This window comes from Fusarium oxysporum, chromosome 1 (assembly GCF_000149955.1).
Source record: "Fusarium oxysporum f. sp. lycopersici 4287 chromosome 1, whole genome shotgun sequence".
Taxonomy (NCBI): Eukaryota; Fungi; Ascomycota; class Sordariomycetes; order Hypocreales; family Nectriaceae; genus Fusarium; species Fusarium oxysporum.
Genome location: NC_030986.1, coordinates 2,872,306 through 2,899,757, shown reverse-complemented (window position 1 = coordinate 2,899,757; position 27,452 = coordinate 2,872,306). Strand labels below are relative to the sequence as shown.

The 27,452-nt window shown below is 49.2% G+C and overlaps 15 protein-coding genes across 21 annotated transcripts in view; 9 read left to right on the top strand and 6 right to left on the bottom strand.

The window, feature by feature from the left end:
* FOXG_00407 (uncharacterized protein) overlaps positions 1 to 217 on the bottom strand; it is a gene marked incomplete at both ends in the record, with an annotated part of 2,280 nt that extends 2,063 nt beyond the window's left edge. Inside the window, one exon of the mRNA XM_018376731.1 lies at positions 205 to 217. Coding sequence (XP_018232343.1) covers positions 205 to 217 — 13 coding nt within the window. The remainder of the gene's footprint in view (positions 1 to 204) is intronic.
* Positions 173 to 2,275, top strand: FOXG_00406 (uncharacterized protein). Of its 2 annotated transcripts, XM_018376730.1 has the most exons (2): positions 173 to 604; positions 1,001 to 2,232. In XM_018376730.1, the coding sequence occupies exons 1-2, from the start codon at positions 598 to 600 to the stop codon at positions 1,921 to 1,923; spliced, it is 930 nt and encodes a 309-aa protein (XP_018232342.1). In that variant the 5' UTR covers positions 173 to 597; the 3' UTR covers positions 1,924 to 2,232. The 2 variants fall into 2 exon arrangements, with proteins under 2 accessions (XP_018232342.1, XP_018232341.1); XM_018376729.1 differs by having other exon boundaries at positions 173 to 2,275.
* Positions 2,276 to 2,531: 256 nt separating this feature from the next.
* Positions 2,532 to 3,214, top strand: FOXG_17869 (uncharacterized protein). The gene is made up of 2 exons (XM_018397873.1): positions 2,532 to 2,642; positions 2,694 to 3,214. The coding sequence occupies exon 2, from the start codon at positions 2,748 to 2,750 to the stop codon at positions 2,979 to 2,981; it is 234 nt and encodes a 77-aa protein (XP_018232340.1). The 5' UTR covers positions 2,532 to 2,642; positions 2,694 to 2,747; the 3' UTR covers positions 2,982 to 3,214.
* A 527-nt stretch (positions 3,215 to 3,741) lies between these two features.
* FOXG_17868 (uncharacterized protein) lies at positions 3,742 to 4,538 on the top strand. The gene has a single exon (XM_018397872.1). It carries the CDS (start codon positions 3,881 to 3,883, stop codon positions 4,304 to 4,306), a length of 426 nt encoding a protein of 141 aa, XP_018232339.1. The 5' UTR covers positions 3,742 to 3,880; the 3' UTR covers positions 4,307 to 4,538.
* Positions 4,539 to 4,883: 345 nt separating this feature from the next.
* FOXG_00405 (uncharacterized protein) lies at positions 4,884 to 6,862 on the top strand. The gene is made up of 2 exons (XM_018376728.1): positions 4,884 to 5,293; positions 5,344 to 6,862. The coding sequence occupies exons 1-2, from the start codon at positions 5,041 to 5,043 to the stop codon at positions 6,711 to 6,713; spliced, it is 1,623 nt and encodes a 540-aa protein (XP_018232338.1). The 5' UTR covers positions 4,884 to 5,040; the 3' UTR covers positions 6,714 to 6,862.
* Positions 6,863 to 7,320: 458 nt separating this feature from the next.
* On the top strand, positions 7,321 to 8,497 carry FOXG_00404 (uncharacterized protein; the record flags this gene model as incomplete). Its single annotated transcript, XM_018376727.1, has 4 exons — positions 7,321 to 7,650; positions 7,700 to 7,833; positions 7,883 to 8,056; positions 8,104 to 8,497. The coding sequence occupies 4 exons, from the start codon at positions 7,321 to 7,323 to the stop codon at positions 8,495 to 8,497; spliced, it is 1,032 nt and encodes a 343-aa protein (XP_018232337.1).
* A 1,422-nt stretch (positions 8,498 to 9,919) lies between these two features.
* On the top strand, positions 9,920 to 13,761 carry FOXG_00403 (uncharacterized protein). Of its 5 annotated transcripts, XM_018376723.1 has the most exons (4): positions 9,970 to 10,855; positions 11,408 to 11,659; positions 11,823 to 13,581; positions 13,630 to 13,761. In XM_018376723.1, exons 1-3 carry the CDS (start codon positions 10,521 to 10,523, stop codon positions 13,300 to 13,302), a joined length of 2,067 nt encoding a protein of 688 aa, XP_018232333.1. In that variant the 5' UTR covers positions 9,970 to 10,520; the 3' UTR covers positions 13,303 to 13,581; positions 13,630 to 13,761. The 5 variants fall into 5 exon arrangements, with proteins under 5 accessions (XP_018232332.1, XP_018232333.1, XP_018232335.1 ...); XM_018376722.1 differs by having other exon boundaries at positions 9,920 to 10,855; positions 11,823 to 13,761; XM_018376725.1 differs by having other exon boundaries at positions 9,970 to 11,290; positions 11,823 to 13,761.
* FOXG_00402 (uncharacterized protein) lies at positions 13,757 to 14,674 on the bottom strand (the record flags this gene model as incomplete). The annotated part of the gene is made up of 1 exon (XM_018376721.1): positions 13,757 to 14,674. The coding sequence occupies one exon, from the start codon at positions 14,672 to 14,674 to the stop codon at positions 13,757 to 13,759; it is 918 nt and encodes a 305-aa protein (XP_018232331.1).
* Positions 14,675 to 15,227: 553 nt separating this feature from the next.
* FOXG_00401 (uncharacterized protein) lies at positions 15,228 to 16,601 on the bottom strand. The gene is made up of 2 exons (XM_018376720.1): positions 16,265 to 16,601; positions 15,228 to 16,215 (listed from the first exon to the last, which is right to left on the bottom strand). The coding sequence occupies exon 2, from the start codon at positions 16,198 to 16,200 to the stop codon at positions 15,331 to 15,333; it is 870 nt and encodes a 289-aa protein (XP_018232330.1). The 5' UTR covers positions 16,201 to 16,215; positions 16,265 to 16,601; the 3' UTR covers positions 15,228 to 15,330.
* A 1,401-nt stretch (positions 16,602 to 18,002) lies between these two features.
* On the top strand, positions 18,003 to 19,212 carry FOXG_17867 (uncharacterized protein; the record flags this gene model as incomplete). Its single annotated transcript, XM_018397871.1, has 5 exons — positions 18,003 to 18,167; positions 18,220 to 18,324; positions 18,693 to 18,766; positions 18,816 to 18,883; positions 18,935 to 19,212. 5 exons carry the CDS (start codon positions 18,003 to 18,005, stop codon positions 19,210 to 19,212), a joined length of 690 nt encoding a protein of 229 aa, XP_018232329.1.
* Positions 19,213 to 19,261: 49 nt separating this feature from the next.
* On the bottom strand, positions 19,262 to 20,896 carry FOXG_00400 (uncharacterized protein). Its single transcript, XM_018376719.1, has one exon. The coding sequence runs from the start codon at positions 20,736 to 20,738 to the stop codon at positions 19,500 to 19,502; it is 1,239 nt and encodes a 412-aa protein (XP_018232328.1). The 5' UTR covers positions 20,739 to 20,896; the 3' UTR covers positions 19,262 to 19,499.
* Positions 20,897 to 21,231: 335 nt separating this feature from the next.
* On the top strand, positions 21,232 to 23,282 carry FOXG_00399 (uncharacterized protein). The gene is made up of 2 exons (XM_018376718.1): positions 21,232 to 21,666; positions 21,739 to 23,282. Exons 1-2 carry the CDS (start codon positions 21,544 to 21,546, stop codon positions 22,921 to 22,923), a joined length of 1,308 nt encoding a protein of 435 aa, XP_018232327.1. The 5' UTR covers positions 21,232 to 21,543; the 3' UTR covers positions 22,924 to 23,282.
* Positions 23,214 to 23,852, bottom strand: FOXG_00398 (uncharacterized protein; the record flags this gene model as incomplete). The annotated part of the gene is made up of 2 exons (XM_018376717.1): positions 23,214 to 23,470; positions 23,528 to 23,852. The coding sequence occupies 2 exons, from the start codon at positions 23,850 to 23,852 to the stop codon at positions 23,214 to 23,216; spliced, it is 582 nt and encodes a 193-aa protein (XP_018232326.1).
* A 385-nt stretch (positions 23,853 to 24,237) lies between these two features.
* Positions 24,238 to 24,700, bottom strand: FOXG_00397 (NADH dehydrogenase; the record flags this gene model as incomplete). Its single annotated transcript, XM_018376716.1, has 2 exons — positions 24,238 to 24,395; positions 24,475 to 24,700. 2 exons carry the CDS (start codon positions 24,698 to 24,700, stop codon positions 24,238 to 24,240), a joined length of 384 nt encoding a protein of 127 aa, XP_018232325.1.
* Positions 24,701 to 24,953: 253 nt separating this feature from the next.
* Positions 24,954 to 27,430, top strand: FOXG_00396 (nucleolin). Of its 2 annotated transcripts, none has more exons than XM_018376714.1 (3): positions 24,954 to 25,686; positions 25,743 to 26,350; positions 26,404 to 27,430. In XM_018376714.1, exons 1-3 carry the CDS (start codon positions 25,135 to 25,137, stop codon positions 26,747 to 26,749), a joined length of 1,506 nt encoding a protein of 501 aa, XP_018232323.1. In that variant the 5' UTR covers positions 24,954 to 25,134; the 3' UTR covers positions 26,750 to 27,430. The 2 variants fall into 2 exon arrangements, with proteins under 2 accessions (XP_018232323.1, XP_018232324.1); XM_018376715.1 differs by having other exon boundaries at positions 25,035 to 25,686; positions 25,746 to 26,350.
* The last annotated feature ends 22 nt before the right edge of the window (positions 27,431 to 27,452 follow it).

The window sequence follows — 27,452 nt, the reverse complement described above, 5'->3', positions numbered from 1 at the left end:
GGAATAAGGGCTCGCTGCCAAGCTCGCGTGAGTCGTTATCGCATGACCTGTTCGGACTCTCAACTGCCATGATCATGGGTTCTGGCTCTCTGCTAATTAAACGACTCAGACAGGCAGTCTTAATTATTGGGCTTGCCGGATTCGGAGATGTCCTCCAGCCACTTCAATGACACAAGCGCCACTCCACCGCCACAAACGCGCAACTTAACTTCATCATAGTTCCAGAGCAGAGTCAACAAAGAGGGTCTGGAAAGCTAAAGAATAGATTAGACCATGTGAGATGGCCAAATAAGGGATTGAACTTGTTAATTTGCATTTTTCGGATAACCCCACCGATGCTATGCAGCTGAACGATGCATTCGAGATAACGTTGGCTCACAATTCAACCAATCAAATCTCTAGGTTGCGTTTATAGGTGGTTGGTGAATCGCTCGCTAGGACCAACGCCCATAGAATCCCCCGATTGTTCCTGACCAGAAGATGCTAGCGCATTTTTGGTGTCACTCCAACCTCCATGAATTCACGTCTCAACACCTGCTAGGGATAGCAGCTTTCACCAGCCATCTCAATTGCAATGAATAAAACTATTCCTAGGACATGCCAGGTTTGTGCCACTTTCTCTTGTCTTGTCTTCCTAGTTTCACATAAGATTCAACATTTGTCTCTCATTTTCAGACTGTGATTATCCTTCACTCAGTTGTGAATCGCTCATGGCATTCACTCGCTCTTGATGGTCTCTTGTTAGCTGCCAGTGCCAGCATCCGCAAGCACCTTAAAGCACCACCGCGAGTCCATTTCCTATTTCTTCACCAAATAACACCAAACTCGCTACCTGTAAACAACAAACGCATTCAGCGAAATAGCCTCGTCAAGATGCGCGGGTTCATCCCCCTTCTTCTGGCTCTTTCTGCTTCTTATACCACCGTCACTGCACTTCCCCAGCCTAGAATCGTGCACCGCGATGCTACAGCCAAACCCAAATACTCAGTCGTTCCTTTAGAACCTGGCGACGATGACCCCGCCTCAGGTGACCTTGGTGGAGGAAATGGAGATGGGCATGGGAATGGGGGCAGCAGTAATGGGAGCGGTGGCGGTAGTAGTGACAACGACGGAGATGGCGTCGTGACAGTTATCCGAACAGTGACACGAAAGCCAGTCACAAAAATTGTCACACAAACCGAAAAGCCCAGTATCGTCACTGCTCCCGGAAAGACTGTCACCAAGGCAGTCCCTACTACCGTCTCGGTTATCAACATGGACGATGAGCCAGTCACTGAGACGGTCACTGTCCCTCACCCCAGCTCAAAGCCCAAAGCACCGGAAAAGCCGACAACCACACAAGAGCCCGGTACTACTACCGACGAGCGAGAGCCGATTGCCCAAGGTACAACTGATCTAAGCTCGGCTGCCGCCCCAGGCGTGACATCTCAACCTCAGCCCATACCCCAACCTGAGCCTGAGCCCGAATCACCTACCAACGTTGAGTCGCCTCAGACTACTGAAACATCGCCAATCACCTGCATCACTGACTATCCTCCACCCGTTGAGACAGTTGCTCAGCCTCCTCCCACTATCGAAAGCCCAGCCCCGGTTTCGGAACCAACTACCCTCCTTACCCAGACAAGCGAGAGTGCTGGAGCTCCAGAACAAACTGAACGTCCTACACCGGACGCTCCAGTGGCGCCTATTCCTTCACAGGGTACCTTTGCTGAAAGCCATGCGACTCAGGATCAGTCCTGGTCTACTGCCGCCGTACCTTATGAGCCCCCTGTAGCGCCAACGACTTTGATCAAATTGACTACCACTACCACTTCAATCACCGAAACTAGCACCCTTGAGTCAAGCTCTGCCTCAAAGACACACGATAATGGCGCATGGCACACCTCCTACCCAGCCTGGAATGGAACAGTACTGGCGATCTGATTTCGAGATATTTGTGAAAAGTTAAAAGCATCACTCAGTTGCGAGTTCAGCATGCATTCAACGGAGGATATAGACAAAAAGGTAAGCAGCATGGCGAACAGGGAGGATAACTGGCGTATCATAATGGTTTCCTTGTAATATTGGGCACAGTTTATAATAGACCCAGCGAAAGGAGGCAAGCGGACCAAGCGCTGGGACGTTTTGCCGCATGTAATGAATAATACCAATCAACACCAACCTTCTATAAACAAAAGTGCAGAGCAAAGCATCAAAGTCAATTCTTGTGTAATGAAATTAGCTGAACCCTGCTAGAGTGTACACTATAGCTGTTGAATATAACCTGACGGCGTACTAGCGTGTTGGCTGTGGTCAGAAGAATGATATATCATCTCAGAGCTTCTAGAAGTCATGGCGCACACGGGCCTGGCAAGTTTGACCGCATGTTAGATACAGACATAAACAAAGGGCCGAAACATTCAGGAGAGGCAGAAATCCACATTATCCGAGAACAATACTAACAAGAAAACGACTCATCATTCCTACCATTTTTTCGAATTTGTACAAATATTGGGGCAAACCCCACAAGAGAGCAATGCCTAACTCAATCATTTCATTCGTTCTCACACACTGCGAGCCTGGTGCAAGCATTTAATCAATTTTACTCAAGTTGCCGTTCTTTAATCCACGATCTTTTGCCGACACCCAACATATACAAAACTGTTCGTCACTCTCTGCCGCCTTGGATAAGGGGCACTAACTAACAAGTCTAGGAACACCGCAAATATCAGACTTCAAAATTCTTGACTTCACACTTTACAACAATCATGGATTCTTCTATGGGTCCCTTCAGCAACAATGGCAACGATAGTTCCGCCAAGTACATTGTCGATAAGGCCGGCAGTCACGATGAGGCGGTCATCATCGGAGGAGCCATGATCGGCTCTGTTTTCTTCGTCGCCATCGTTGGAGTGGCTTGCATGTTCTTCAAGGAGAGGTCTCGAAAGATTAAGGACCAGCAGGCCGCGACCAAAACTGTCAGCGCCTCTGAGTATGTCTGATTCAGCAATGTGGGAAGTCAGGGCATTGTCTATCATAAGGTGATGGTCCGAACAGGATGCTGGTGGAGGGAAATGAAGGTGGAAGTCGAGAGATATAAGGGTCTGACTGTCTGAAAAACAGCACACAGCATTCATTTCTTAAGTAAGGTAGTCGGGGCTATTTGAATCTACACTCATTTATTTCTATCTCAATTTACAATTTTGGTTGCGGCCCTTCAGTTCACAGGGTGCCTGATTGTTCTTCTAATGCTGTGAATGAAACTATTTCTGGTCGCACATAAGTTTGCATAATTTCCTGGTCAAAGAATAACTTCAGGACTTTCGGAATTGGTCAGTTACTACCTGCCAGGTACAGAATTATTCAACGTCGTTCCAGGATGCTCGCCTTATCCTCGACTGGCTCATGGGCTGCCACAAGCCCTCACTCACAGCTGTAGCATCAAATCACACTTCAAGCCCAACTTACCTCAACCCTATGCAAGACTCATCACAGCTAAGACTCCATATCCACATGAGATCGCACAGTGTGACAGGCCTCGAGCCTCGCTGCCAAAAAGCCATCTCCCCATTGTCGCTTGTCTTCCTTCTCGAGTTCTCCAATGAGACCGATCCACGTCCAGTACATGACCCACGCTGGGCAGCAACAGTTCATACAAGCCAAGGCGAGGCGATGTGAGGCGGTATGTGAATAGGAAATGAGATCAAATATCGGGGTTTGAGGGGACAAGTATTTAAACCTCCGGTCTCTACGGTTTTGGAACGTTGAAGTTGAAACAAAGATCTACAATTTCTAGAAGTCATTTGTTTCTTTGCCTTGGTCCACTAACCCCGCATAACGCCGGCTCCGCCTCCGAAACCGCCGATCTCATCTGGAATCCGGAGTGCCCAATTACATCAAAATGCGTCCCACCTCAATTTATCAGCTACCAGCAACGTTAGCGGTACTTCTTCTATTCTTCTCATGCCTCGTTCTGGCCTCATCAGACTCAAAAGATGCCCGCAACACGTTATTTCAACGCGACGAGGAAGCAGGCTCAGGATGCAGTACAGAGGGCCAATGGCACTGTATGACCAATTCATTTCAGAGATGCGCAGGTGGACACTGGTCGATCAAGATGGCTATGGCTGAAGGGACAAAATGTGAGCCAGCGGGATACACTGATGACTACAATTTTCGAATTGAGCATGATGGACAAGGGAATGGTGATGGGCGTGCTGAAGGACAGAGCAGTAGAGGATCTAACTTGGGATCAAGAGCTTGGGCAAGCGGGATTACTATCGTGGTTATTTCTTGTTTGTGGATTGCTCTGGGAAGTCTCTGCTAGGCTCAGGACTTTATCATGACCACTGGCGTTTTGGGATAAGATTGTTGCGATCTGGGCATCTGATTGAGGAGGTTTAACTACATACAGGAAATATTGTACGGAAACCAATTGTCACATCCTGACAACTAGCTCTTGCGACATACTGTGATATAATGATACAGATTGCTAGGATATGAAATGGCATGTCAAGGGTTCTGTTGAAGTGGACAATTCCCCACCAATACCATTCCATCAAGATACCATAAACGGAAATCACGTAAACTTCGGAGATATTTCGTTGCAACTCCCCCCAAATTAGGTCAACAGAAGGCGGCAGTTTCGGCATTCCTTGCAAATCATCACCAAGAGGAGTTCGTTCACTTAAAAATTACAACGTCCGCTAGGGGCTGCCATCCCTACCCCGACCTTGGTCTTAGAAGCACGGGCATCGCTACATTGCTCGGAAAACTAGCGTTTGTTTCAGCATTCTTCCCACATTACGATGTTTATATTTTCTCCTCCAATTAGCTTCCCTGTATCATTATATCTCTGGGGTTGTAAGGAGCACTCCGCCAAGCATGCAATGGGTGGATATATACTCATCTTATGCCGTTGTAAACTTTACACGGTTTCCCTTTTGCTTCTTTGAATCGTTTTCAAGCCTCTCGTTACATTCGAAGACATTCTTTTCGCTAAATCTTCTCTTCTTTTTTTTTTTATACTGTCCTTTACTTGGCGATCTGGTAATCGTAAATATGGTCAGCTTCAAGTATCTCGGTGCTCTTGCGAGTGCTGCCCCGGCTCTGGCAGCCTTTGGCGTCACCACCAGTGGTAACAATCTCGTTGTTGACTCTGGCAACTCCAACGGTTTCTCCGTCACCGTCAGCAAGAGTGACTGCTCCATTAATTCGATCAAGTACCGCGGAGCTGAGTACCAGTATAAGTCTCAGACTTCTCACATTGCGTCTGGTCTGGGATCGTCCACTGTCCAGTCCACTGTTCTCAACAGTGAGTATAGAGCGTGTGTCAAACGCTGTAACATGCTGACTCGGGCGTAGACAAATATATTAAGATCACATGTACCACTAAGTCCGGAGACTTTGATCTAACTCACTACTATGTCGTCCAGAATGGCCAGAGCGTGGTCTACATGGCCACTGACACAAAGTCACAACCTGCTATTGGCGAGCTTCGCTACATTACTCGCCTCGATCGCTCTCAACTGCCCAACGAGATACCTTTTGGCGAGGCCTCCAATACCTCAGGCGGTTCTGCGGTTGAGGGCTCTGATGTCTTCAATGTCAACGGCGAGACTCGTTCCAAGTTCTACTCGTCCCAGCGCTTCATCGACAACGATGTCTGGTGCTTCCAGAGTAGCGCCAAGGATGTGCACGCGTGCATGGTCACTCACGCCTCGCGCTCCTACGAGAAAAGCTCAGGCGGTCCCTTCTTCCGTGACATTAACAGCAACAACAACGGTGACTTCAGTGCCCTTACCTTCTATATGAACTCCGGTCATGCCAAGACTGAGGAGTTCCGCCAGGGCTTCCACGGCCCTTACGCTTTGTCCTTCTCACGATCTGGTGTTCCAAAGGCTCAGGATATTGACATGTCCTTCTTCAAGGATCTTTCTATTCCTAACTATACCGCCGACTCCTCCCGCGGCCGAGTGAGTGGCACCGCCACTGGTGTTCAGTCTGGCTTCCAGGGTGTTGTGCATTGGTTCAACAAAGACTTCCAGTACTGGGCTTACACCTCTTCCAACGGCGCTTTCACCTCTCCATTCATGGTACCGGGAACTTACACTCAAGTTCTCTACCAGGGTGAGCTCAAGGTTGCCTCTAAGAGCGTGAGCGTCTCTGCTGGCAGTACTGCTTCTTCTTCTATCGCCGCCAACTCCGACATTACCACAGGAGAGCACACCTCTGTCTTTCGTATTGGCGATTGGGATGGCCAACCCAAGGGTTTCCGCAACGCTGCCAACCAGCTACGCATGCATCCTAGTGACAAGCGCATGGCCAGCTGGGGTCCTCTCACCTACACTGTAGGCTCCAGCTCTGTTGGTGACTTTCCCATGGCTATCTTCAAGGCTGTCAACAACCCAGTTACTATCAAGTTTAACCTCCCCTCTGCCATCTCTACCGAGGCCACTCTCCGTATCGGTACCACTCTTGCATTTGCAAGTGGTCGCCCTCAGGTCACCATCGGTAGCTTCAAGAAGGCCTTCGATGCTCCCGTCAAGATCGACTCTCGGGGTGTTACGCGGGGAGCTTACCGTGGATTCGGTGAGGTATACGATGCTGTTATTCCTGCAGGCACCCTCAAGGCTGGCACCAATACCATTACTATCGAGGTCATCTCTGGTAGCTCTGGTGCTGACTTCCTGAGCCCCAACTTCATCTTTGACGCCGTCGAGTTGTTTCACTAAACAGACCAAGTTCAGCACAACGAGATGCTCAAGGCACCTGGTCAATCATAGTTTTCCAATGTACATATTAGTAATGAGAGAACAATTACATAACAATCAATCCCTTGATGTTAAATATTATATCTCGAAGGCTCAACTGAACGTGCGGCCAGTACAGATTCAAAAGACAGTCATACATGTCCGGTGGGGATACCAAGCAATATGTATGATCCATTATCAGTTTTCTAAGATATGCCATCTCAAACCCAATTACGACGGCTGTAGTCTACGATTACCGTACCAATGTCGAAAGATATGTGGTAGCTAGCGGTCAAGGGCATCTAATAACATATGACATAACCAGGCGGACTTAGTTGAAGTTCCTCTAGTAACCAACTGCTACAAGCTGGCTTATATCAGCCAGGCGTGTTAAGACTAGTCTCAATCTTTGGTGAAGAGAGCACCTAAAATGTCAGTATTCACTAATAAAAATGGGGTCACACATACTCTAGGAGTACGAGGGCTAACTCCGAGGATCAGTTGTATAAGGGCAACAAGTCCGCGCAACAAAGACAGATAAATCAAAATCTGTATTTGTTTTACATTCGCATTCAGAACCTTTTTGAAGATGTCGCCTTCTCAAGGTACTATTCTGATCACTGGGACCAATGGAGGGCTTGGGTCAGCCATTGTGACCAATATCCTGGGCAAACCAGAACTGGCCAGCAACTACACCGGTGTCTATACTGTCAGAAGAGCAGCAGTGGCAACTCGACTTCAACAGGTTTTGAAGTCAGCTCCAGAAGCTCATAGGCATGATGTCGTTGACTTAGACCTCAGCTCATTGGCGAGTGTCAGAACGATGGCAACCGGGATCAACCGTAGGGTTGCTGCTGGAGACTTGCCTCCCATCAGAGCACTCATCCTCAACGCTGGATATCAAGACCATGAAGAGATTGTGAGTTCGGCCCTAACGGTCAAAGATGCCTTATACTCATCAAAAACAGAACATGTCAGATGATGGATACGAGATGACTTGGCAAGTTAATTTCTTGGCCAATCAACTACTGACTCTTCTCCTGCTTCAGAGCATGGATAAAGAGAATGGTAGGATCCTTCTGATAGGAAGCTGGTCTCATGAGTAAGCCGTGGCATACAAGCAAAATAATATTCGCTGATAATGTCCGTAGTATCAACGATGAGCGAAACAACACAAATATCAAGTGTTACATGGGGTACGATAGTCTCTTCCCCGGCCCAGAGGAGCTCGCCAAGGGAAGATGGAGCAGACCAGATTCTGGCGGAGGATGGCTAACGGGATATCGACGATATGGGGCAAGCAAGCTATGTGCGGTGATGCTCATGTAAGTCCACCAAGCCTTTTGACTGAGTTAGCATCTGACGACTGCAGGCATGAACTCGCTAGCCGTCTCGCCCAGGATCCACAACTATCCAATATCACTGTGGTTGGTCTTGATCCCGGTGCCATGGGCTCAGACCTACATCGACGGGGCAGTTTTGTCATGTCTCACTTCCTCAAGATCCTAGCCCCAGTCATATCTCTTCAGGCCAGGTTCAAACCAAATGGAGAGTTCCGTCCACTGTGGAAGAGTGCTGAAGATGCAGTTCGGCTCGCCTTTGAAACTGAGGCTCCGACGGGTGAGCTGCTGTATCTGAATGGTACAGACGAACTTGAGACCGGGAGGGAAGCAAGAGATAGCGCCAAGCGGGGAGCCTTGTGGAGCTATGGTCTGAAGGCGACAGGGATTCAACAGGATGATACAGTTTTGAACGGATGGCAGTGACTTGGGATGACTCTGCAGTTCGCTTTGTCGTGTTTGATGATTGAAGTCGGTTTTGTATTAGTGGCTGATGATGAGTGATGGTTTGTCAATTCCAAGGCCTTGCTTGGGCTATATCTGATCGAACAGAGACAGATCCTCGACAGTCCTTACCATGTTCGGCATATTGCCTCTTGCTCTCTTTAATAAGATCATGGATTGCTGCTTGGATCTTGGGGACGGTGTCGCTTAAGTTGGCGATCGGGCAACTGATATCCGATAAGAAGGCGATTAAGTCGTTTGAGTAAAGCTGCTCGTTATCTGTCGGTCTTCAATGGTCCAGGGACCATCAAGAACAGTGACAGCTCGAAATCTCCTGACATGCCATGCCATAAGAAGTGAACGGCAACAGCGGTAACAAACGGGTCTTCCGGCAAAAGACAACAGGGGATACTGTGAAATAGGTAGCTGGGATCAGGGTCCTTCGTAAGGCTCAGCAAGAAAAGTAGATGATATCCCCGACGGAGAAATACAGAGAGAGCTTAGCTTCAACAGCTGTCGCAAGGTTTGGTGTTTTAGGGTGATGATCCGCCAACGTCTAGCTCTGTGTGGACTGAGCGGGAAAGGGCTAGGAAAGGTTCGCATTCATGTAAATGAGTTGTTGTTTCTTTTTCCTGTCGGTGGTTCCACTTGGTCGTCAGCTTTGAGTTCACGGAAGATGATGCCCCAAGTTTCAAATCATAGCCCCTGAGCAATCTGAAACAAGTCCGCTTAGGCCCCCTGCGGAATTGACAGGCACAGGCCCAAAAATGGAAAGATCTCTTTCATGGTCCGGACGATCGATCAAAGATACTTTTTCTAGAGTGTCAATCTTTACCTTCTGGTGTTGCTCGGCTTGTGAAAGCTTGTGATGACGGGGATGATCACTCCTGGTTCTAGCAGGTGAAGAGTCACTGTTCATCCGAACTCTCTCCTTTTTACTGCAGTTTTGAGTTAAAGTAAGCTTCTTGACAACAGTTCTCGTTAGCAATTACTGGAGGATATGCCACCGCTTTTCTCTGGTACGTCTCGACGGAACCTAGCGCCAGAGCGACTAATGGCGGCTCGTTCAAGCCAGTCAAACTGCATCTCCAGTCTTTAGATGCCACAACACGGCGACGGCGCTTGGGAACACTATACTTTGGCGCCTGTATATCCAACACAATTGCTGTCCGTCCATACATCATGATATCAAAACAAGACCCACGGGCTAAACACTCCACCAAAGCACTGGCGCTACTCTCGGTCGGTTGGCTATCAAGAGCCACAATTTTACGGTAGATACCCATCGTCCTATGCCGTCGTATTGTCGTATCCCTGCCTCATTTAAACAAGAGGCGCCAACAGCCTCGAGAGCCGGGGAACAAGGTAATCGGTTGGCGCTGGTTGCAAGCACCAGGCCTTAAATTAATACACCACGGCTCCAGTGGGCTCCAGGGGACTGACTAGCCAACAGCCAACGACCGTTGCACCTAATTTTGAAAAGGTTTTGATTGAAGAACCCCCAGGTTCCATGCCGTCAACAAGGAATCATTTCCCTGCTGTGCTCGAGTCTTCTCTCTCTTGTTTGTGTGTTTGTCTGTCTCTTGCTCTTTTTCTTTTTTTTCGTTCTTCTTCACTCTAATCCACATTCATTACACTTGAATCCAGGCTTGGAGCTGGACTCGTGCCTACAGTATACGACGGCGATTCAATTGCTTTTTCCCTTATGCTCGTCTACTCCGAAACCTTCGAGACTTGGGTCATCCATTGTTACAGTTTTGAGCAAACTCGTTCCAGTCCTAGCTTCTAGAAGGCCTCCGCCACACTCAGGTCCCGCCGACGTTTGAGCTATTGCTGCCGTCAGCACTGCACAGTCACTTACATCGCCGTATCGAGGTGAAGCTGAAGGATTCACGCCCAAAAATAACAACCTGAATACAGTAGCGGCAGCACGAGGCACTTTCAGCCCAGCGATCCCTACAATCTTCCAACAGTCACTGTCACTGACTGGCAGCTGACAATAGAGATGCCTGCCATGTGGGACAGCTTCAAAACTGGCACTGGCCCCAGCATTCATCAGCAACCACCTCGAGAGCTTAAGAACCGACCCTTTCTCCGCCAGACCCAGAGTTCAAGTTCATCACAGGCACTGCCACAGAATAGGTCCACCACGAGCGTCAATAGCAGCAACGGTAGAAATTCGAACAAGTCACGCGACAGCAACTACGACAACCAAACATATCTCCAGGACGACTTCGAAAACCGTCTCAACGGTCTCGGAATTCAAAACGGCCCTTTCAGATACGAAATTCGACGTGGTAAGACAGTTCGACAACCATACAGCGCAGGCCCACCTCGTCTGTAAGTGCTACTTTCTTTCGTTCTATACTTCTATTCCATACACTACACCAAAAACGATTCGGAACTGCTGCGCCGAAAGGATGCAACCCAACACAGCCCATCATGACAAAGGGCCCATCAAGAGCTTGGTTAGAACGCATGATGAACATGAGACGAGCTGGCGCAGCAGGGTTCCCTACATGCGCACGCCTCATTTCAAGCACGTGCAGGGTACAACAAAGCGATGAAGGCTCATCCGTCTCTTCTAGCCAGTTGGGCATCGGCAATTGCTGGAGTCGTTCGTCGTCATATAGTACGTACGCTCAAAGATCGACAAGCCTGCAGACATGTGCAAAACTTGGGACTTTTTATTCTACAGTCACAAAAATGATTACTCTAACGACCTACTGTCTTCTTTACTAAATCTACCTAATCTTTTGGTCACTCAGGATTGAGGTCTCAAATTTTCTTGCTCCTTCCCTGAGGGCACCTTTAATGCTTCTCATGCGCCTGATACGACTTGGCAATAACGACCGTATATCTGTTCCTGACTAACACATTATCTTCTCTCAGCTCCCCTGCTCTCGGCTCAGACGACATCCGAGCGAACGCTCCTCCCCGAAACCCTCGAAAAGGCGAGGACGACTCTCCTTGGAGACCTGCCTCGTCCGTTTATCCCGACGACGAATTCGACTCGAGCAAGCGCCACTCTCGTCACTTACACCATCGATTATCTCGCTCCAAGGCGCCTGCCAAAGACATGTACGGGCGTTCTATCGAAATCTCCCCTCCAAGCTCCCCCGAGTTTGATGCTGCACGTTACGAGTGAGTAACCTTGGTTCTGAATCCTTTTTGTTGCAGGTTTCTTGGGCATTCTTGTCGTGACTTATTGATTCTTTTTGGAATTTGTTGGCACTCTGCGTGCTGTCCTCAAAATGCGATCCTTCCGAATCAATGTACAATCACTAATACGATGCTTTGCTTGCAGACCAAACTCTCAAGATGTTTCACCAATCGATGACAGCCCAAATTTATCTCAGCTGGATCTTCTAGGGGAACGCCGCCTCACCCCCAGACAATCACAAACACAGCTTCGTAGCCAAATACCAACTATGCGTCGCGATAAGCCTACAAGCCCTGGTCAACCTTCACCACTTCGCACGACTAGGTCAACCGATCAACTTGCAGATATCACCACTCCATGGGAAACTATGGAGCCACCGGCTGGCTCATCCGACATGCCCCAGCAAACATTTGGACTCACAACAGTCGTCACTGGACCGCAGCGTACCACTTCCGGTAATCCTTCTCCTTCACTAGGACAGCGAATTCGCAAGTTTGCTAGAGCAAAGCCAGAGCCTGTTAACACCAGGCCACCATGGAATGGGGCAAGTGGCCGTGCGCCTATGGTCGATCCAGTTCGGGACGATTTAACTGTTGCACCATTGAGCTTGCAGCGTAGGGTCAGCAAGCGTGTTGGGCTTGGTCGTGGCCCGTCTCCTGAAACACCTAGCGGCAATGCTGGAACATCTCGACGACTCCTGCCTTCACGGTCCACCCAGAACCTGAATGAGGCTAATAAAACACCATCTCCCGAACTCATTTCTCACTCATATCCCAGTCCGCCTAATACTGGCTCTCCTCCCTCTCAGCCCACGATCACGCATGCTGCCGCTGCACCCATGCTCAATCCTAACATGGTCCCTGACCAACTCAAGGCAGTCAAAAGGAAACCATCGCCATCGAGTCATAACCCACATACGTCGTGGTCAAGTTCCGTTTATTCCGCAATGACCGAAGATACACTCCTTGGCAACAAACCGGTCATTAACTCCATAGAGCCAGGAAGTCAGTCGACACCAGAAGACCCTTGGGTACAGCCTACTTCTCGCTTCAGTGTCACGACATGCAACACTGCTGCTGCTGCTGAAACACCTCGTTTATCTGACAATGAAGGTCAAGCTTCTCCGCCGGACACACCGAAGCAGCAACCGTCAGTAATGGATCGTAGGAGACCAGTTCCAGGCGGAGATAACTTCAGGAGAGCCTCGAATGTACCAATCATCATATCGATGAAATCAGCTTCGCCATCTAATGATCGCCCGGCATCTATCATTTCCACAGATAAGGCACTTCCCCCGGCGCCGCCAGAGATGCAGTCGGCAAACGATCGTGTGGCATATCTCACGGCTAGACTTGACAGTCTGGCGCACCGTCGCAATAACATCAACAAGAGTATTAAGCAGATGACAGAGTTGATGCCTACCGACAGGCTTCTGTCTAACACAGACGTTATTCGCAAGCGTGAGATTGAGAAGAAGAAAGTGGAAGGGCTCAAGGAGGAGCTGGCGGAGATTCAAAGAGAGGAGCACGACTTGGGCTTGAAGCTCTACCGAGCGAATAAACGTCTTGAAAGAGAGGCGGCTTTTGAACCCTCATCTCTCTGGGTCAGACGCGTCACATCATAAAGAGTTAATGCTAGTGATAACGTTTTTGCCTGTGGGTTCGAGAGATTGTATCTCTGATGTATAGGCAAGGCGTTGAGAAGATATGCATAGCGGATGGAGTTGGGCTTATTTGTTTTCGATTCTTTTTATTTCTTGGAGCCACATGTCCGTGGTTCTGGTTGTCAATCATACAGGCACAAATTCTTTGATGGTTCGAGAGACCAACTACAACGGACAAATAGACCACTGTCACTTGACAATGTATACAATTCACATCATGTTCCTTTAAAACGTGTTCTGGTAGGACATGCAAATATTTTTTCCTTCTGTAATACTAATAGCTAATAGCACAGACCAAATGACTATTATTTAGTAATTAACCATTTGCAGACTCCAAACTTCTGCTGCGGCGCCATTTCAACCGTGGCCGAAGCTACCCATACTTAACTCCTGGCTTATCCTGATACTCTGCTTCTTACCATAATGACCTTCTCACCACCGACCCAGGCGGCCGCGGTCCATCACAACGCCCCTCCCAGCACCTCTGGCAGTAATCACCCGGCCCACCATCTTCAAGAGGGGTGATGCAAGCACACTCCTCGATTAGATAATGACGACAAAAGAGATAGACACCTGTACGAGGCGGCTGTGGAGGAACCTCGTCCTCTTTTGATTCCGTAGCCAAAAGCCCACGTACGCCGTCGACCAGCTGTTCCGAGAAAGATCGTTTATTAGGTGTTTCTGAAGTAGAGTTTGGCCGCGAACCTCCCTGGTTTCCATGATCGAGCTCCGGTGAAGAGTGATCCGACTCGGGAAGCCGCGGGAACGAAACCAGGTCGTTAGAGTAAGAGTCGACTGCAGGAGGACCAACATAGTTCCCTGCTTCATCGTAGTGGTCTGAGGGGTAGGTTTGTCGAAGATTGCGACCTCCATGGGAGGCAGAATATGCCCTACGATTCTGATAGCTTGTGGCATATCGACCTGGTTGGCTGAAGTTTCCAGAATAAGAACCTCTGGGTAACCCATATTCAGAGCAAGGGATGCTTCTAGGTTGGTCGTTTCCAGAGCGGTAGCCCCTTGTGCGGTACCCAGTAGCCTGAGGGTGAGTACTGCTTTGGCTTTGAGGAATAGGCCTAGGACGCGAGGCGTTGATTCGAGGATTTGCCGTGGTATAATATGTTCCGTGGGGACTTGGTCCTTCTATGCAGTAGGACTCTTCGTCTGTGAAATCTCCTTCATCTGCTGCAGAAAAGTCCCCTGAGCAATGCGCATAAGTGATTCCGCTTGTGGACGATGCATATCTGCGAGGCTCAACATGGCCATAATCGACCTTACGGTATCCAGATTGTACGGTTTGGGCATGCGACGCACTCACAGCGCGTCGATGAGACATATTCGCTCCTCGGACCTATCTCTCTCTGTTAGTTCTCTCGATCGGGGCTTGGAAAAACCTACCTTGGTCTTTTTATGATCGTTATGCTTTGGTTCTTGCTTCTTGTGCAATGTGCTCGGTAGTTGCAGAGCAGATACTAAAACAATTGATCACGAGAAGCTATCCTGTCGTACAGGTTACGTTACCGTCGGGAGTGTTCCAACAGAGCTTCTTAATAGTGTTTGCGTGTGGCTTAGAGTCTGACCTGAGCGGGGGGGTTTAATTATATACCAACATTCAACCGATGCTAGCGGGGTCTTTGACTGTTTGATCCGTCGGTTGATAGCATTGTTTCGCTGAACATGGAGTGTGCTGAATGGAGATGCTTGTTCTCTTGTACGCCGCGAGGAGACATCAAGCTTTGGTGGGCAGGAGCACGAACAGGCGCCCAGATCCGTTGTAAGAGGGGGAGGTAAAAGTTATATCACGGTAATAAAGAGTGACAAGGCCGGACTAAACGTGTGCGTGATTCATGTCGCTCAGTGGCTGTCAGTCAATGGAAGCAATCTCAAGGTTGTGCAACGGGTCACTCTTTATTTCGTCTAGGATTCTGTCATACAGGGCACAGTTATATCTAGTAGCCGTGATTCAACTCTAATCATAGATGTCTGATACTTTCAACTCTTTTCCTTTGAGTCCCAACCCTGATAGTGCCTCAGTTTGATGTGATAGTGATAGTTGTGCACTCTTCTCCCATTAATCGTGGTATTATCAGTATCCAGCAAGGCAATTTCTTTGATGCTGAAGACCGCAACACGAGTCATGTGAGGAACATCAGGGTCTGGATGCTGCGACTCAACGAAGCGCATGTTGAGCGAGATTATGTGTGGATGCCCTTCCTGCGCGATATCAACACGGACGGAATCATGCCAGTCCAGCGGCGAGATAGGTCGTTCAGGGACCACATTCTCCACGCCCGAAATCATCATCATCATGCCATTATCGTCCCCGTAATCGATTTCGAAGGTAAGTTTGATGCATGTTGCGCTGCCAAAGGGAACTCGAAGATAAGATTTGAGATCAGGGTAAAGTTCCATGCCTCTGCAATGGTAGATACCTTCGGGGTGCCACTCTCCGATGGGTCCTCCAGAACCCATTCGAACTTCAACTCCGGTATAGGAGCGCTGGTGTCTCAGAGGTATACCCATGCCAATAACGGCGTGGTGATGGTTCCAGGCGTACGCATCCGTGCTGTTGTGAGGGAAGAAAAGGTTCTGGATTCCAGAAGACCACATGGGTCTTCTAACCGGGGGAAGTTCATTCCAATCAGCGGCATCGACATCGTTGTAGAAGAATACACGGTGGACCGTCTTTGAGATATCTTTGATGAGAGTTTCGGCGAGGACGCAACGTGACATTGAGTAGAAGGGTTTCTGCTCACTGTCTATTCCGAGAAGATGAGGCTCGCCCTGAGGACCTCGCCCACTGATAGACTCGAACATTACGGTGCGTGCCTTTCCGGCTACCTCTGGTGGGTTTTCCGCCATTTATCGATCCCTTGGCTTCTTGTGAGGTTAGTGATGGTGGTTATCATATACTTCAGAGACTTACCACCCTACGCAGACCGCGGACTTGGAGAACCTTCCTCTTTTCTCCGTCTGTGAAGATTATGCATATGGAGGATACAGATCCCTAGTTAAATGATCCGCTCCTGGTGGTTTGATAGTTATAGTCTAAAGCAAATGTCAGATGTGCGAAGCAGTGCCAACAGTGCCAAAAGTGCCCTCCCTCCCACCACCAATAAGCTCAGTCTACACAATAGCACCTCTTGCTTTGGGTCTAATATGAAAGATTACAAACATCTAAAAAAGACTTTTTGCAGCCTGCTTACTAAAATGATCACGTTTGGGTTGACACTAATCAAACTGGATTGTTCTTTTCCTCACTCACCACCAAGCAAAGCGACATTTATCAGTAGTCATGTAAGTTTGGCGGGGCGGAGACCAAAGTCGATATAACACTCGCCAGTGGGGATAAGCCAAGTTCCCCTCGCTGATCGTTGTCAGTTCTCACAAAGATATCTTGGACAAGGCCTCGGTGCCCCCGGGGGGTACACCGCCGGGAAATGTGGGCTTGCTCGGTCTCCTTCTCCGCATCGATCGGAGCTACAGGGTATCATCCACGTCTAAAAACAGCAACTCGAGCGAAATGTTTCATGATTACCTCGTGCTCTGGTTGCTTTGAAGCATATTTTGGGTGACAGCAGAAACGGCCATTCTTATGTGAAATTGTAAAAGATTTTCTATAAGATGGATAAAATGATATAAAAATGAACCAAAAGAATCAAGGCTTTTACAGGCTTTTATGTTTTTGATCATACATCTCATATTGTCTTATATAGTGTTCCCAGGGTTTAGATCAGTCTTGTAAAATCTTTGTATGTGGCATGGAGAAGAAATAAACCGTCTTTTCTCCTAGGAAACCGTAATATAAATACCAAGATAATGTACTATTAATATGAAAGCAACTATAAGCATAATATGTAATTCAAATCGAGATTTGAACCTTTATTTATTTATTCAATTCCGTCCTGGAGTCATTGCTTTTTCTGCTGTTCCTGGATTACCCTTGAATTCACCTTCAAGAAACAACGTGATGGAACCAAGTGAAGCAGAAGGAAAGCAGACCGCAAGTCGTCATTCGCCAGGATTTATCGATGTTTGAACTTTTCGTCCAGGATAAATGGAGCGTTCTGTTTCCACTTGTTGCAAAGAGTCACTTGCAGGGAAGAAAAGCAAAGTGTAGGCCAACACCATAGAAGCCTACAAAATAACGCAATCTCTTCCAGTTGCAAAAGTCAGATGAAGCCAATATCAGAGATTTTGAAAAAGGAACTCTAGTTCTCATCTCCTATCATAAAATTACGATGGAAAATCCCGTAGTGGCTGGGCGTCCCTGGGTAACAAGTTGCTGATATAGCTCGGAGTGATGTAACTGACCACTTCACAAATGGATGGCCTCAAACAAGCCGTCATTACTTTGACGGCTGAGATAAATTATTGAGTATCAGTTCATCCAAGATTAATTCTCTAGATGTTATGGGCTATAATTGGAGGTCTTTCGTGTTATTAATCAATTACATACCATTAACCCCCTGCACAGAAGCAACAAGCATGCATATTCTTGTTTCTAGTGCTCCCGGTCGAAACCGAAGCCAAGTCAAGAGACTCAGAAAGGGCCAAGTTTTTCAATATAAATCATCCCTCTTCGGATCAGTTTTTCCCATGGTGCTGGCGTCTCAGTGTTACCGTAGCACTGAGCACATGCCTCACGTCTTCAATTGTCCATGATGATCTCGGAGGATATCCCAAGCGAGAGCAACGCAGTGCTGGTTTACGCCCCAAGCGTTACTTTCTTCATTGTGACGCCTAACTTTATCCTTTTCCGCATTTGGAGCCGTGTAGCTAGGAGATCGAGTCTGGGTTGGGATGATACAACCATCATTATATCCTTTGTAAGTTATGCCTAATACTAGTACTCACAAAGGGCTGACACTAACGAAATAGTCATCTGCCTTGACTGTACAAACTGTTATGGTAGTCTCCTGCAGCTACGGATTTGGTCGCCATATTGAAACCTTGACCACAGATGACAAATTGATGGCGCTCAAGGTGAGTAGCATCTACTACATAGCTTCTACAACAAGTCACTTGATGATAACCCTAACGCCTTTAGTTGTTCTATGTCGCTCACATATTCTACAAACTCACTGTGAATCTCGCCAAAATATCCATACTCCTACTATATCTCCGCATATTTGTCCAAAAATGGTTCCGCAGGTGCTGCTATACCCTCATAGGCACCATTGCCTGTTATATGTCTATAGCCTCAGCCTTATCAATCTGGCAGTGCCATCCACTCAGAGGCGCCTGGGACAAGTCTATCCAGTCAACGTGCATTAGCCTCAACATGAACTGGCACGCGAATGCTGGGTTTTCCATCGGCACCGATGCCCTTGATATTGATGTTACAAATGCAGCCTATATGGATAAGTCAACTACCCGTCGCGCACAAACGTGCACTCATGATGGTTCTTACCATGGGTGGCGGTGTGTAAGTAAAATCCGGCCAGACAAGAACCAGGTGAACTCATTCTACTTAGTGTTATAGTGACATCCATCGTGCGCATGACAACCCTCGATCTGGCAACCAAAACTCTTGATACGACATGTACGTGCCTTGCATAAGAATACAAAGTTGATCTTACTGACAGTATTCTAGTCGATATTAGCTCCACAATGTGGACTATAATCGAACAAAATTTAGCTATTATCTGCACATGTCTCCCTATGTGCCGCATCCCCATCGCTATTATCCTCTCATCATGTTTCTCTAGTTCAAAGAAATCATCACACAGTGTTTCTCAACGCATCGATGGATCTCGAGGTCAGACTGGAGCTGGGAATCCTTACGTTAGGCCCAGAAGTGTACAAGGCCTTACACGAAGTGTCGTACTTCCAAACGATGAAGCAAGTGAGGAAGTCATATTGGGCTCTTGAGAAAGAACTGATACGCCGTCCACATTGGCAATTGCTGCTGGTGTGATAAGGAAGACTGTTGAGTATGGGGTTACATATGAGACTAACCCAGAGGCCAACCCCTAGTCTGGGGCAAGGGTTATATAGCAAACTTTCAGGTCTATGCATGTTGTTCTTCTCTTTATTCTCATTTTGCCCACCATCTAACCTCATATTATGGGGTGTAGCTTTCTCGGGGAGAGCATAAAATATTTCTTCCATGTTTCTTCTTTACAGATATGATATACACTGGGGGAACAGCGGAGAAACTAACTCATGCCCTCCATAAACTCAACGCGATCGAGAATCATCTGACGGTAACCCATGTACTCCTTCAGACCCTCCCACTCAGGGCCTGACTCCTCTCCATGCCTCCAGGGCTCCTTGAAGCCCCAGGCACACGCAATCTTGTCCATAGCAGCTCGTTCCTCTTCCCTCAGCCACCTGAGACGCAGTGGTGTGCCAGGCGCCCAAGTCACACGCTTCATCTGATCCTTGTTACTTAATTTGGCAATCATACCCATTGATCCCACAACCAAGAAATATCCAGAGATACCAGCAACACCGAGGCCTGTTGCTGTGGATATGTCCATGGTGTTCTGCCAGTAGGCAGCATATGCTGAAGCAAGACCAAAGATGCCAAAGGGAAGAGAACCAAGGGCGAGAGCAGGGGTAGTGGAGTGCTTGATAAGCTTCTGACGTTTGAATGCGGGAAGACTGAAGGAGGCCTCAACAACGCCCAGTGCTGAATCTAGATTCTTGGCGTCAATAGCTGTCTGCAAAGCCATATCCGCAACGCCTTTCTCAATTGCTTTGACTGCAGCGTTGGGGTTTGAAGCCACGTATTGGACCACTCCATTCTTGACGACCGGCTTCTTCTTGGTCGCAAACATCTCGAACACGGCAGGAAGCGACTCAGGCCGGCCTAGTGAAGCCTGAATAGCAACGTAGAGTTCAAGGAGGGCGGGTGTTATCTCGACATTGGGTTGCGAAATGATTGCATAGGCCGAGTACGAGATCTTTTTGACGCTATCGGCAAGTTGGGGGTCCATAGAATTTGGTCTTTGGCCAGTTCGCTCTGCTCCCAACTCCATGAGCTTTGATGTGGACGTCCGTGACTGAGCCTCAGCCCTGTGAATTTGAGGCTGGAGGGCTTGAGCAGCCTTGAGGCACGTCTCGAGGGCCGCAGTCGTCAGTTGCTTCGCCGGAATTCCATCTGTCGCCAGGAACTTCTCCTTTGTGCTCTCGACAATATTTGCCAGTTGTGTCGGATCAGTCAATTGTCGAGGAACTTTATCGGCATCGGCCGGCTGGATATTGAGGTCTGGGTATGTTGATGCGGTCGCAGCCCATCGTGCGCGCGGGCCCTTTATTGTTGTCTTTCTCCCATGGCGAATGGCAGCTAGGAGTGTTCCGCTAACGAAGGCTTGGTTTGCGACTGTCGGTGCTGGTGTAAAAGCGCATCGATGGCAGATATTGCCAATGTGTCGGGTACCGACTCGTGACATGATTGTGTGTCCAAGGTACAATGGCCGATTTTGGTTTCTAGAAGCCCCAGTCGTTTCTCTATCCCCAATTGCCCGCGTCCTTCTTGAGTAAAACTCTTCCTGCCTTGTTTGTCGTTGATGCTATTCAGAAACCGACTCTGAATTTCGCAGCCATGATACGCGAGCGGGAAGCCCCACCTGTTAGTGATTGACAATTGTGATAGGCTGCTCACTTCCAAGCAAATTCTAGTGGAAGCCAACCTTATAAGTCATATCGCCCGTTGAATAGACAAGACCAGGTGCTGTGCTTGCAAGACTGCTCATATCTCTCACATATAATTCTAGTCGTCCTAATTACAGTGAAATAAATCGCTTTATTTCTGGCGTATATTGTCACGGTCGCATTAGTAAAGCTCTAAACAAAAGAAACCCAAGATATCTTCAGGAACTTTAGGTTACAAGAAAGCGGGGCGCAGCCCAGACCATCCATGCCCAGCGTGTCCACTGTAAGTAGCGGTGCTGCCTTCCATTCTTTCCATGCGGCGTAAGCGTGCCATTGGCCATGACGAAACATGAGGTGGCTCTCGCCTTGAGGTATCCGAACTAATCCAGTACCTTGAGCTCAACCTTGACCTTTATATAACCGCTCCTTGGCTGGTCTTCACATTCACTGCTGCCTCCCCAGGCCGTGTCGTAGGACTTGTATAGAAACTCAAGGTCGGGACCCCACTGTCCAAGTCCGAAGACCCCGACTATCTCTTATTCATCCGCAAAACAACCTCAACCACCCCATCCCACGCAGTTCAGGACATAGAACGACTCCGTGATGCCTCCTCCACCTCCTCCCCCTCCGCCGCCGCCGCCTGGTGCCATGGGCGGTCCTCCTCCGCCGCCTCCACCTCCTCCAGGAGGTCTTCCTGCCCGTCCGCCTGCTGGGGCAGGCAACAGAGTATGTTCATTTATTGCGAATACCTTCATTCGTCGCTATAGCTAGCTTGACCAGAATCTGACAATTCTCCAGGGCGCACTTCTATCAGATATCCACAAAGGCAAAGCCCTCAAGAAAGCTGTTACCAATGACCGTTCAGCACCTCAAGTTGGAAATACATCAAATTCGTCCGCAGGTCCTCCTGTTGGCGGCGCGCCTCCTGTCCCCGGCTTGGGTGGTGCTCCTAAGCCCCCAGGGGGCCTAGCACCACCGGTCCCAGGAGGACGAGCGAGGAGTAATAGTGATCAAGGATCTCGCGATTCGACGACAGGCATGGATGCCGCGCCACAGTTGGGTGGCCTTTTCGCTGGTGGAATGCCCAAGTTGAAAAAGAGCAGGGGCGGCATTGACACAGGCGCAAATGCTGATTCTTCATATCGATCGGATCCTGAATCTACTACCTCAGCACCCAAACCTCCAGTCGGATCCGCACCAAGGCCTCCTTCAGCAGCTGCGCCAGCAATCCCCGGGCGAGGACCTCCAGTACCGCCTCCGGGAGGAGCAGCAAACTTGAGAAAGACGACACCGGTGGGATCCAAACCTCCCCCTCCTCCTATAGGAAAGAAGCCACCTCCCCTGCCGACGTCACGAAAGCCTTCGTCAATGTCTCTGCCACCATCCGCGCCCTCACCATCCTCAGCGCCCCCTGCTCCACCACCTCCTCCACCCCCTCCATCAAACAGTGCATCAGCTCCTGCCGCTCCTCCTCCTCCACCACCTTCTGCGGCACCTCCTCTGCCGAGTCAGTCGCCGGCCTCACGATCTTCAGTACCGCCTCCTCCGCCTCCACCGCCTGCAGCATCTCATTCGACACCATCTCTTGCTGCAGTAGCTGCCATTCGCGCCGCTGGTCAAGCATCTCCAAGCGCGGCACCGCCTCCTCCCCCACCTCCGCCTTCTGGGTCAGTACCAGCACCTCCAAGCGCACCTTCGCCCCCACCACCAACGACACGTTCTCGAGGTTCATCACTTCGTCAGTCCATGTTGGATCCAAGTATGTTCACCTTGACAGCCAATGGAGCAAAATCCCCAAGCCCGAAGCACTCACCAGCGCAAACCCCCGGTGTTAGTGGTGGGGCACGTATTGTGATCAACGACTCTAGGTGGCAGTTCAAGGACGAAGGTTTGTTCCCGAAACCCAGGGACTTTGTAGGTGGAACAAGAAAATATAGGGCAGGAAGAGGTAGCAGTGTGCCACTGGATTTGAGTGTTCTGTGAGTATCATACACCTTAGGCCCATAGAGCTGTGCTCTCAAACAGTTTGATGATCAAGCTATGCCATTCATGATGAGATGAGCATCATGCGATTGTTAAACAGATAGGATATTCGAGATAAATACGACTCAACATATCACGCAGTATGAAGTAGTCGAGGAGATTTGGTGTTTATCGTGAAATAATGCTGGTCATGAGTTGAATCTATTGAATCATTTTCTTCATGCCGCAGTATGGTACAGTCGAGTTACATACTCTTAAGTGGTGTACATATATAGATAGCCATCTCAAATTTACATAGACTTGAGGTAGTTGGTTTCCTTGATCTTGGCCCTTCTCTCCTTGCGCATCGCCTTCTTAAGTTCCTCTCGCTTTTGTGCGGCCTCAATGTTGTGCTCGACTCCTCGATTCTCCTCTCCGAGGATATTAATAGACTGGCGTTGAAGAGGAATCTTAGGAGCCAGAGCCTCCAGATTACCCTCAGCCAACAGCTTGGCCTCGAGGGCCTTTTGACGCTTGGCTGCCAGTTTTCTTTGCTTCTTCGACTTGGCTTTAGTGTCGTTAGTGATGTCTTGCCTTGTGGTACGATATCAGGTATAAAACATACAGAATTCGTCACCAGCATCCGCATCCGCCGAATCGGCACCCTTCTTCAGGACTTCCAAGCAAGACCACAACCATTCTGGGTATTCATCATCGTTCTTTGCGACAGGGTCCTGTCCACCCTTGGTATAGTTCAGGCCATTGAGAACAGTTCCAGGTGCACATGATGATCGTGCAGCAGGGACATCCTTCTGTGCCTCGCCGGGCGCTGTAACGGGAGTCGAAAGTTGAGGTTCGGCGGAACGGAAATTCGTCGTTGTCGAAAATTGTCGAAGAATCGGCTGCGCGCGCCGCAAGGAGGTGGCGCGCAGACACCGAGTGCAGAACATTATGATTGCTGGTGGTGGGTTGGTGGTAAATGAAGTGTGACGAGGCTCGAAGTTCTGGAGAAATTTTGGAGGTCCATTTGGTGGAGAGCCAATGAGAGGTGATGGAAGATGTAAAATGTCAGCCTCGCGCCCAATTGGAAACCTCCGAAATGTTGAACTACGATTATGTATTGGCTCTCACAGATGCAACTGTGCTGTTTCCTTATAGTTTCTTTTGATTCGTTTCTTCCTGATATATACAATTCATACAAGGTCAGATGATTGCGTCACCCTTTTTGGTGAACCGAGAAACTCAAATCATGATATCTAGACCATAATTCCCTCTCATCTAAACATCACATCCATGCAATCCCTTCCCAACTCAGATTCTGGTTTAATTAAAGGCTTACGAGGAGAATCGGCCGTGGTTGAGCTTGGCAATCTTGTCGCTAGTGTGAACTCCGGCAGCGAGATCAAGCTCTTGATCCTTCTGGTCAACATAGTTTTGTTGCAGGAACTTGGTGCCCTTGATCTTGTTCGTCTTCAACAATTGCAAGTATCTCTCTAGTCTCCAAAGTCAGTAAACGTTCAAAGCCTACTCTCGGCAGCCCTCGGGAAAAGCTCCATGTCCAATCAAACTAACCTCGAAGGTGGCCGCAGTTCTCCAGGTGGTTGACACCCTCTCGAACGTAGCACTTGTTGAGCTCCTCTCCAACAAGACGGGTCATCATAGCTCCAACCCATTGCTCTCGGATGAGGGCATCCTCGGCAGCCTTGAAGGCTTTAGTATCATCGTAATCGACGCCATTGAAGGTAGGAGGAACGGTGGGCTTCTGAGCCTTAAACTGCTCGGACTCGGGAGTAGGCATGGTGAATCTGAGTGTGCCTTTTTGGCTTTTGAGTAGATTATCGAATTGTAGCGAAGGACAGCGCGCAAGGCTGACAATGGGACTCAGTCGATATCGGCAACTTGGTATGTCCGAGTAGCTTGAAGCTCAACCTAGGTGGATTGAATGTCCAATAATAGGCGACCTGAATTCTCAGGCAAGTTCAGACCCACAAGCCCACCAAGACCACCTTCCCTGTCAGTCGACAAGTCCTCACCGCCCTCAGTAGCCCCACCATTCTGACGGCAGGAAAAAAAAAAGTGAGAAAAAAAAAAAGAAGAGTCCAACCACCAGCTTAAAAGTCTGTTTTCTACATCCGCCCTCTTCCCATTTTTCTTCCTGTTCATTCTCTCCGACTAGACATTCACCCTTTCCCTACCATCTCTTACCCCCTTCTACCTTAATACATAATCACAATGGCTAAGACAAAGACAAAGGAGAGCAAGGCCAAGGTCGCTGAGCCTCTCAGCACCGTCAAGGCCGGAGGCATCACCAAGCCTTCCAAGTCCTCCAAGTCCAAGTCCAAGGAGCTTGCTAAGGCTGCCGCCAAGAAGGTCACCAAGGAGAAGGACACCAAGAAGAGCAAGAAGAAGGCCGAGCCCGAGTCTTCTTCCGAGTCTGAGTCTGAGAGCGAGTCTGAGGCTTCCGACTCCGATTCCGACTCTTCTTCCTCTGAGGAGGAGAAGAAGGTCACTAAGAAGACCGGCACCAAGGCCAAGGCTGCTGAGTCTTCATCTGAATCTGAGTCCGACTCCGGCTCAGACTCCGACTCCGATAGCGAGTCTGAGGAGGAGAAGCCCAAGGCTAAGGCTACCAAGGTCAACGGTACTGCTAAGGCTGCCGCTCCCGCCAAGAAGGCTGAGTCTTCTGACTCATCCGACTCTGAGTCTGGCTCCGGCTCTGACTCCGGCTCTGACTCCGATGACGAGAGCGAGGAGGAGAAGCCCAAGGCCAAGGCTGCCGAGAAGGTTCGTACACCCAAACTCTATCTACTGAAGCTACTTCTTACTAACCACATACATAGAAGGCCGATTCTTCTGACGACTCCGACTCCGACGATTCTGAGGATGACTCCGATGACAGTGACAGCAGCGACTCTGATGAGGAGGCCGGCGCCAAAATTGAGAAGACCGAGGAGGCTCCTTCCAAGAAGCGCAAGGCTGAGGATGATGGCGATGCGGATGCCAAGAAGACAAAGACTGACGAGCCCACTACCCTCTTCGCCGGCAGCCTAAGCTGGTCCATCGACGACAATGCCCTTTACGAGGCTTTCAAGCATATTGAGGGTCTTGCCAACGCCCGTGTCATGACTGAGAAGGGTACTGGTCGCAGCCGTGGCTTCGGTTATGTCGACTTCAACGATGCTGCCTCTTGCACCAAGGCCTACGAGACCATGCAGGGTGTTGAACTCGAGGGCCGTGCCATCAACCTCGACTATGCCAACGCTCGTCCTGCTGATGCCAACCCCCAGTCTCGCGCTGCCGATCGTGCCCAGCGTCATGGTGACACGGTCAGCCCTGAGAGCGATACCCTCTTCGTCGGTAACCTTCCTTTCGATGTCGACCAGGACACCGTCCGTGAGTTCTTCAGCGAGGTCGCTGAAGTTGCCAGCGTTCGCCTCCCTACCGATCCGTAAGTAGCAATGTTCACTCTGACTCCGCGTTCCTGTTACTAACTCTCAACAGTGATAGCGGTAACCTCAAGGGCTTCGGTTATGTCAGCTTCAACTCGGTTGAGGATGCCAAGCAGGTCTTCGAGGCCAAGAATGGTGCCCCTATTGGCAACGGACGTATGTCCCGCAGCGTCCGCCTGGACTATGCCAGCAGCAGGCCTCAACAGGGCGGTGGCGGCGGCTTTGGTGGTGGTCGTGGAGGTGGTCGCGGTGGCGGCCGTGGTGGCTTCGGAGGCCGTGGAGGTGGTCGCGGTGGTGGTGGTGGTCGTGGCCGCGGTGGTGGTCGCGGTGGTAGCTTCGGCACTGGTGCTAACCGCACTCCCACCACTTTCTCTGGCTCCAAGATTTCTTTCGATTAAGCGTGGGTTGATGCACAACAGTTGCGAACTGAGGGCTTCTGGCGGGTTTACCAATAAGTGGGCTTTTGTGGGCTGTCGATTCAACACAAGACAAAACTCCGTCATGGAGTAGTGGGCTTTGAGAATACGCATCACACGCGTAAAGCAGTTATAGACCTGGGGGCTATTACACTTGAGGGACCGTGGGCTCGTGGCATCTTCATAAAGCACCTTCCTGGTGTCTTTGGCTTTTTGATCAAGCCTGTCTTCAAGGCAGACACCACGTGGGCTTCTGAGGGATTTGTTGACCACTCTTTGGGAAGAGGCTCCCTCTGTCTTCCAGACATTGTGGAGTGGACCAAGTCGGTTCTCGCGAATGCTCTTGAGGGTCCTGGGGGCTTTTCGAAACGATACGACCATGCCTATGCCTAACCTCAGAACCAGTTGACGACGATCTCCTGCCTTTGAAGACTAAACCATCTTGATTTCTTATACCATGTACAATGTTTTATCGTTTGATGTTGGTGAGTATACCACTGCCGTTATTCTTTCGATTTATGTAGCAACGGGATAGTCCACATCTCGATTATAGGGGCGCAATAAAAGTTCAATTATGTTTCTCTCAATGACATCACGAGGGTCTTTTCATGAGTGAATGTATCTACAGTATAAGGCAACTTAGTGAGTCTTTTGCAGTGGGATGATATTGTTGTCGAGATCATAT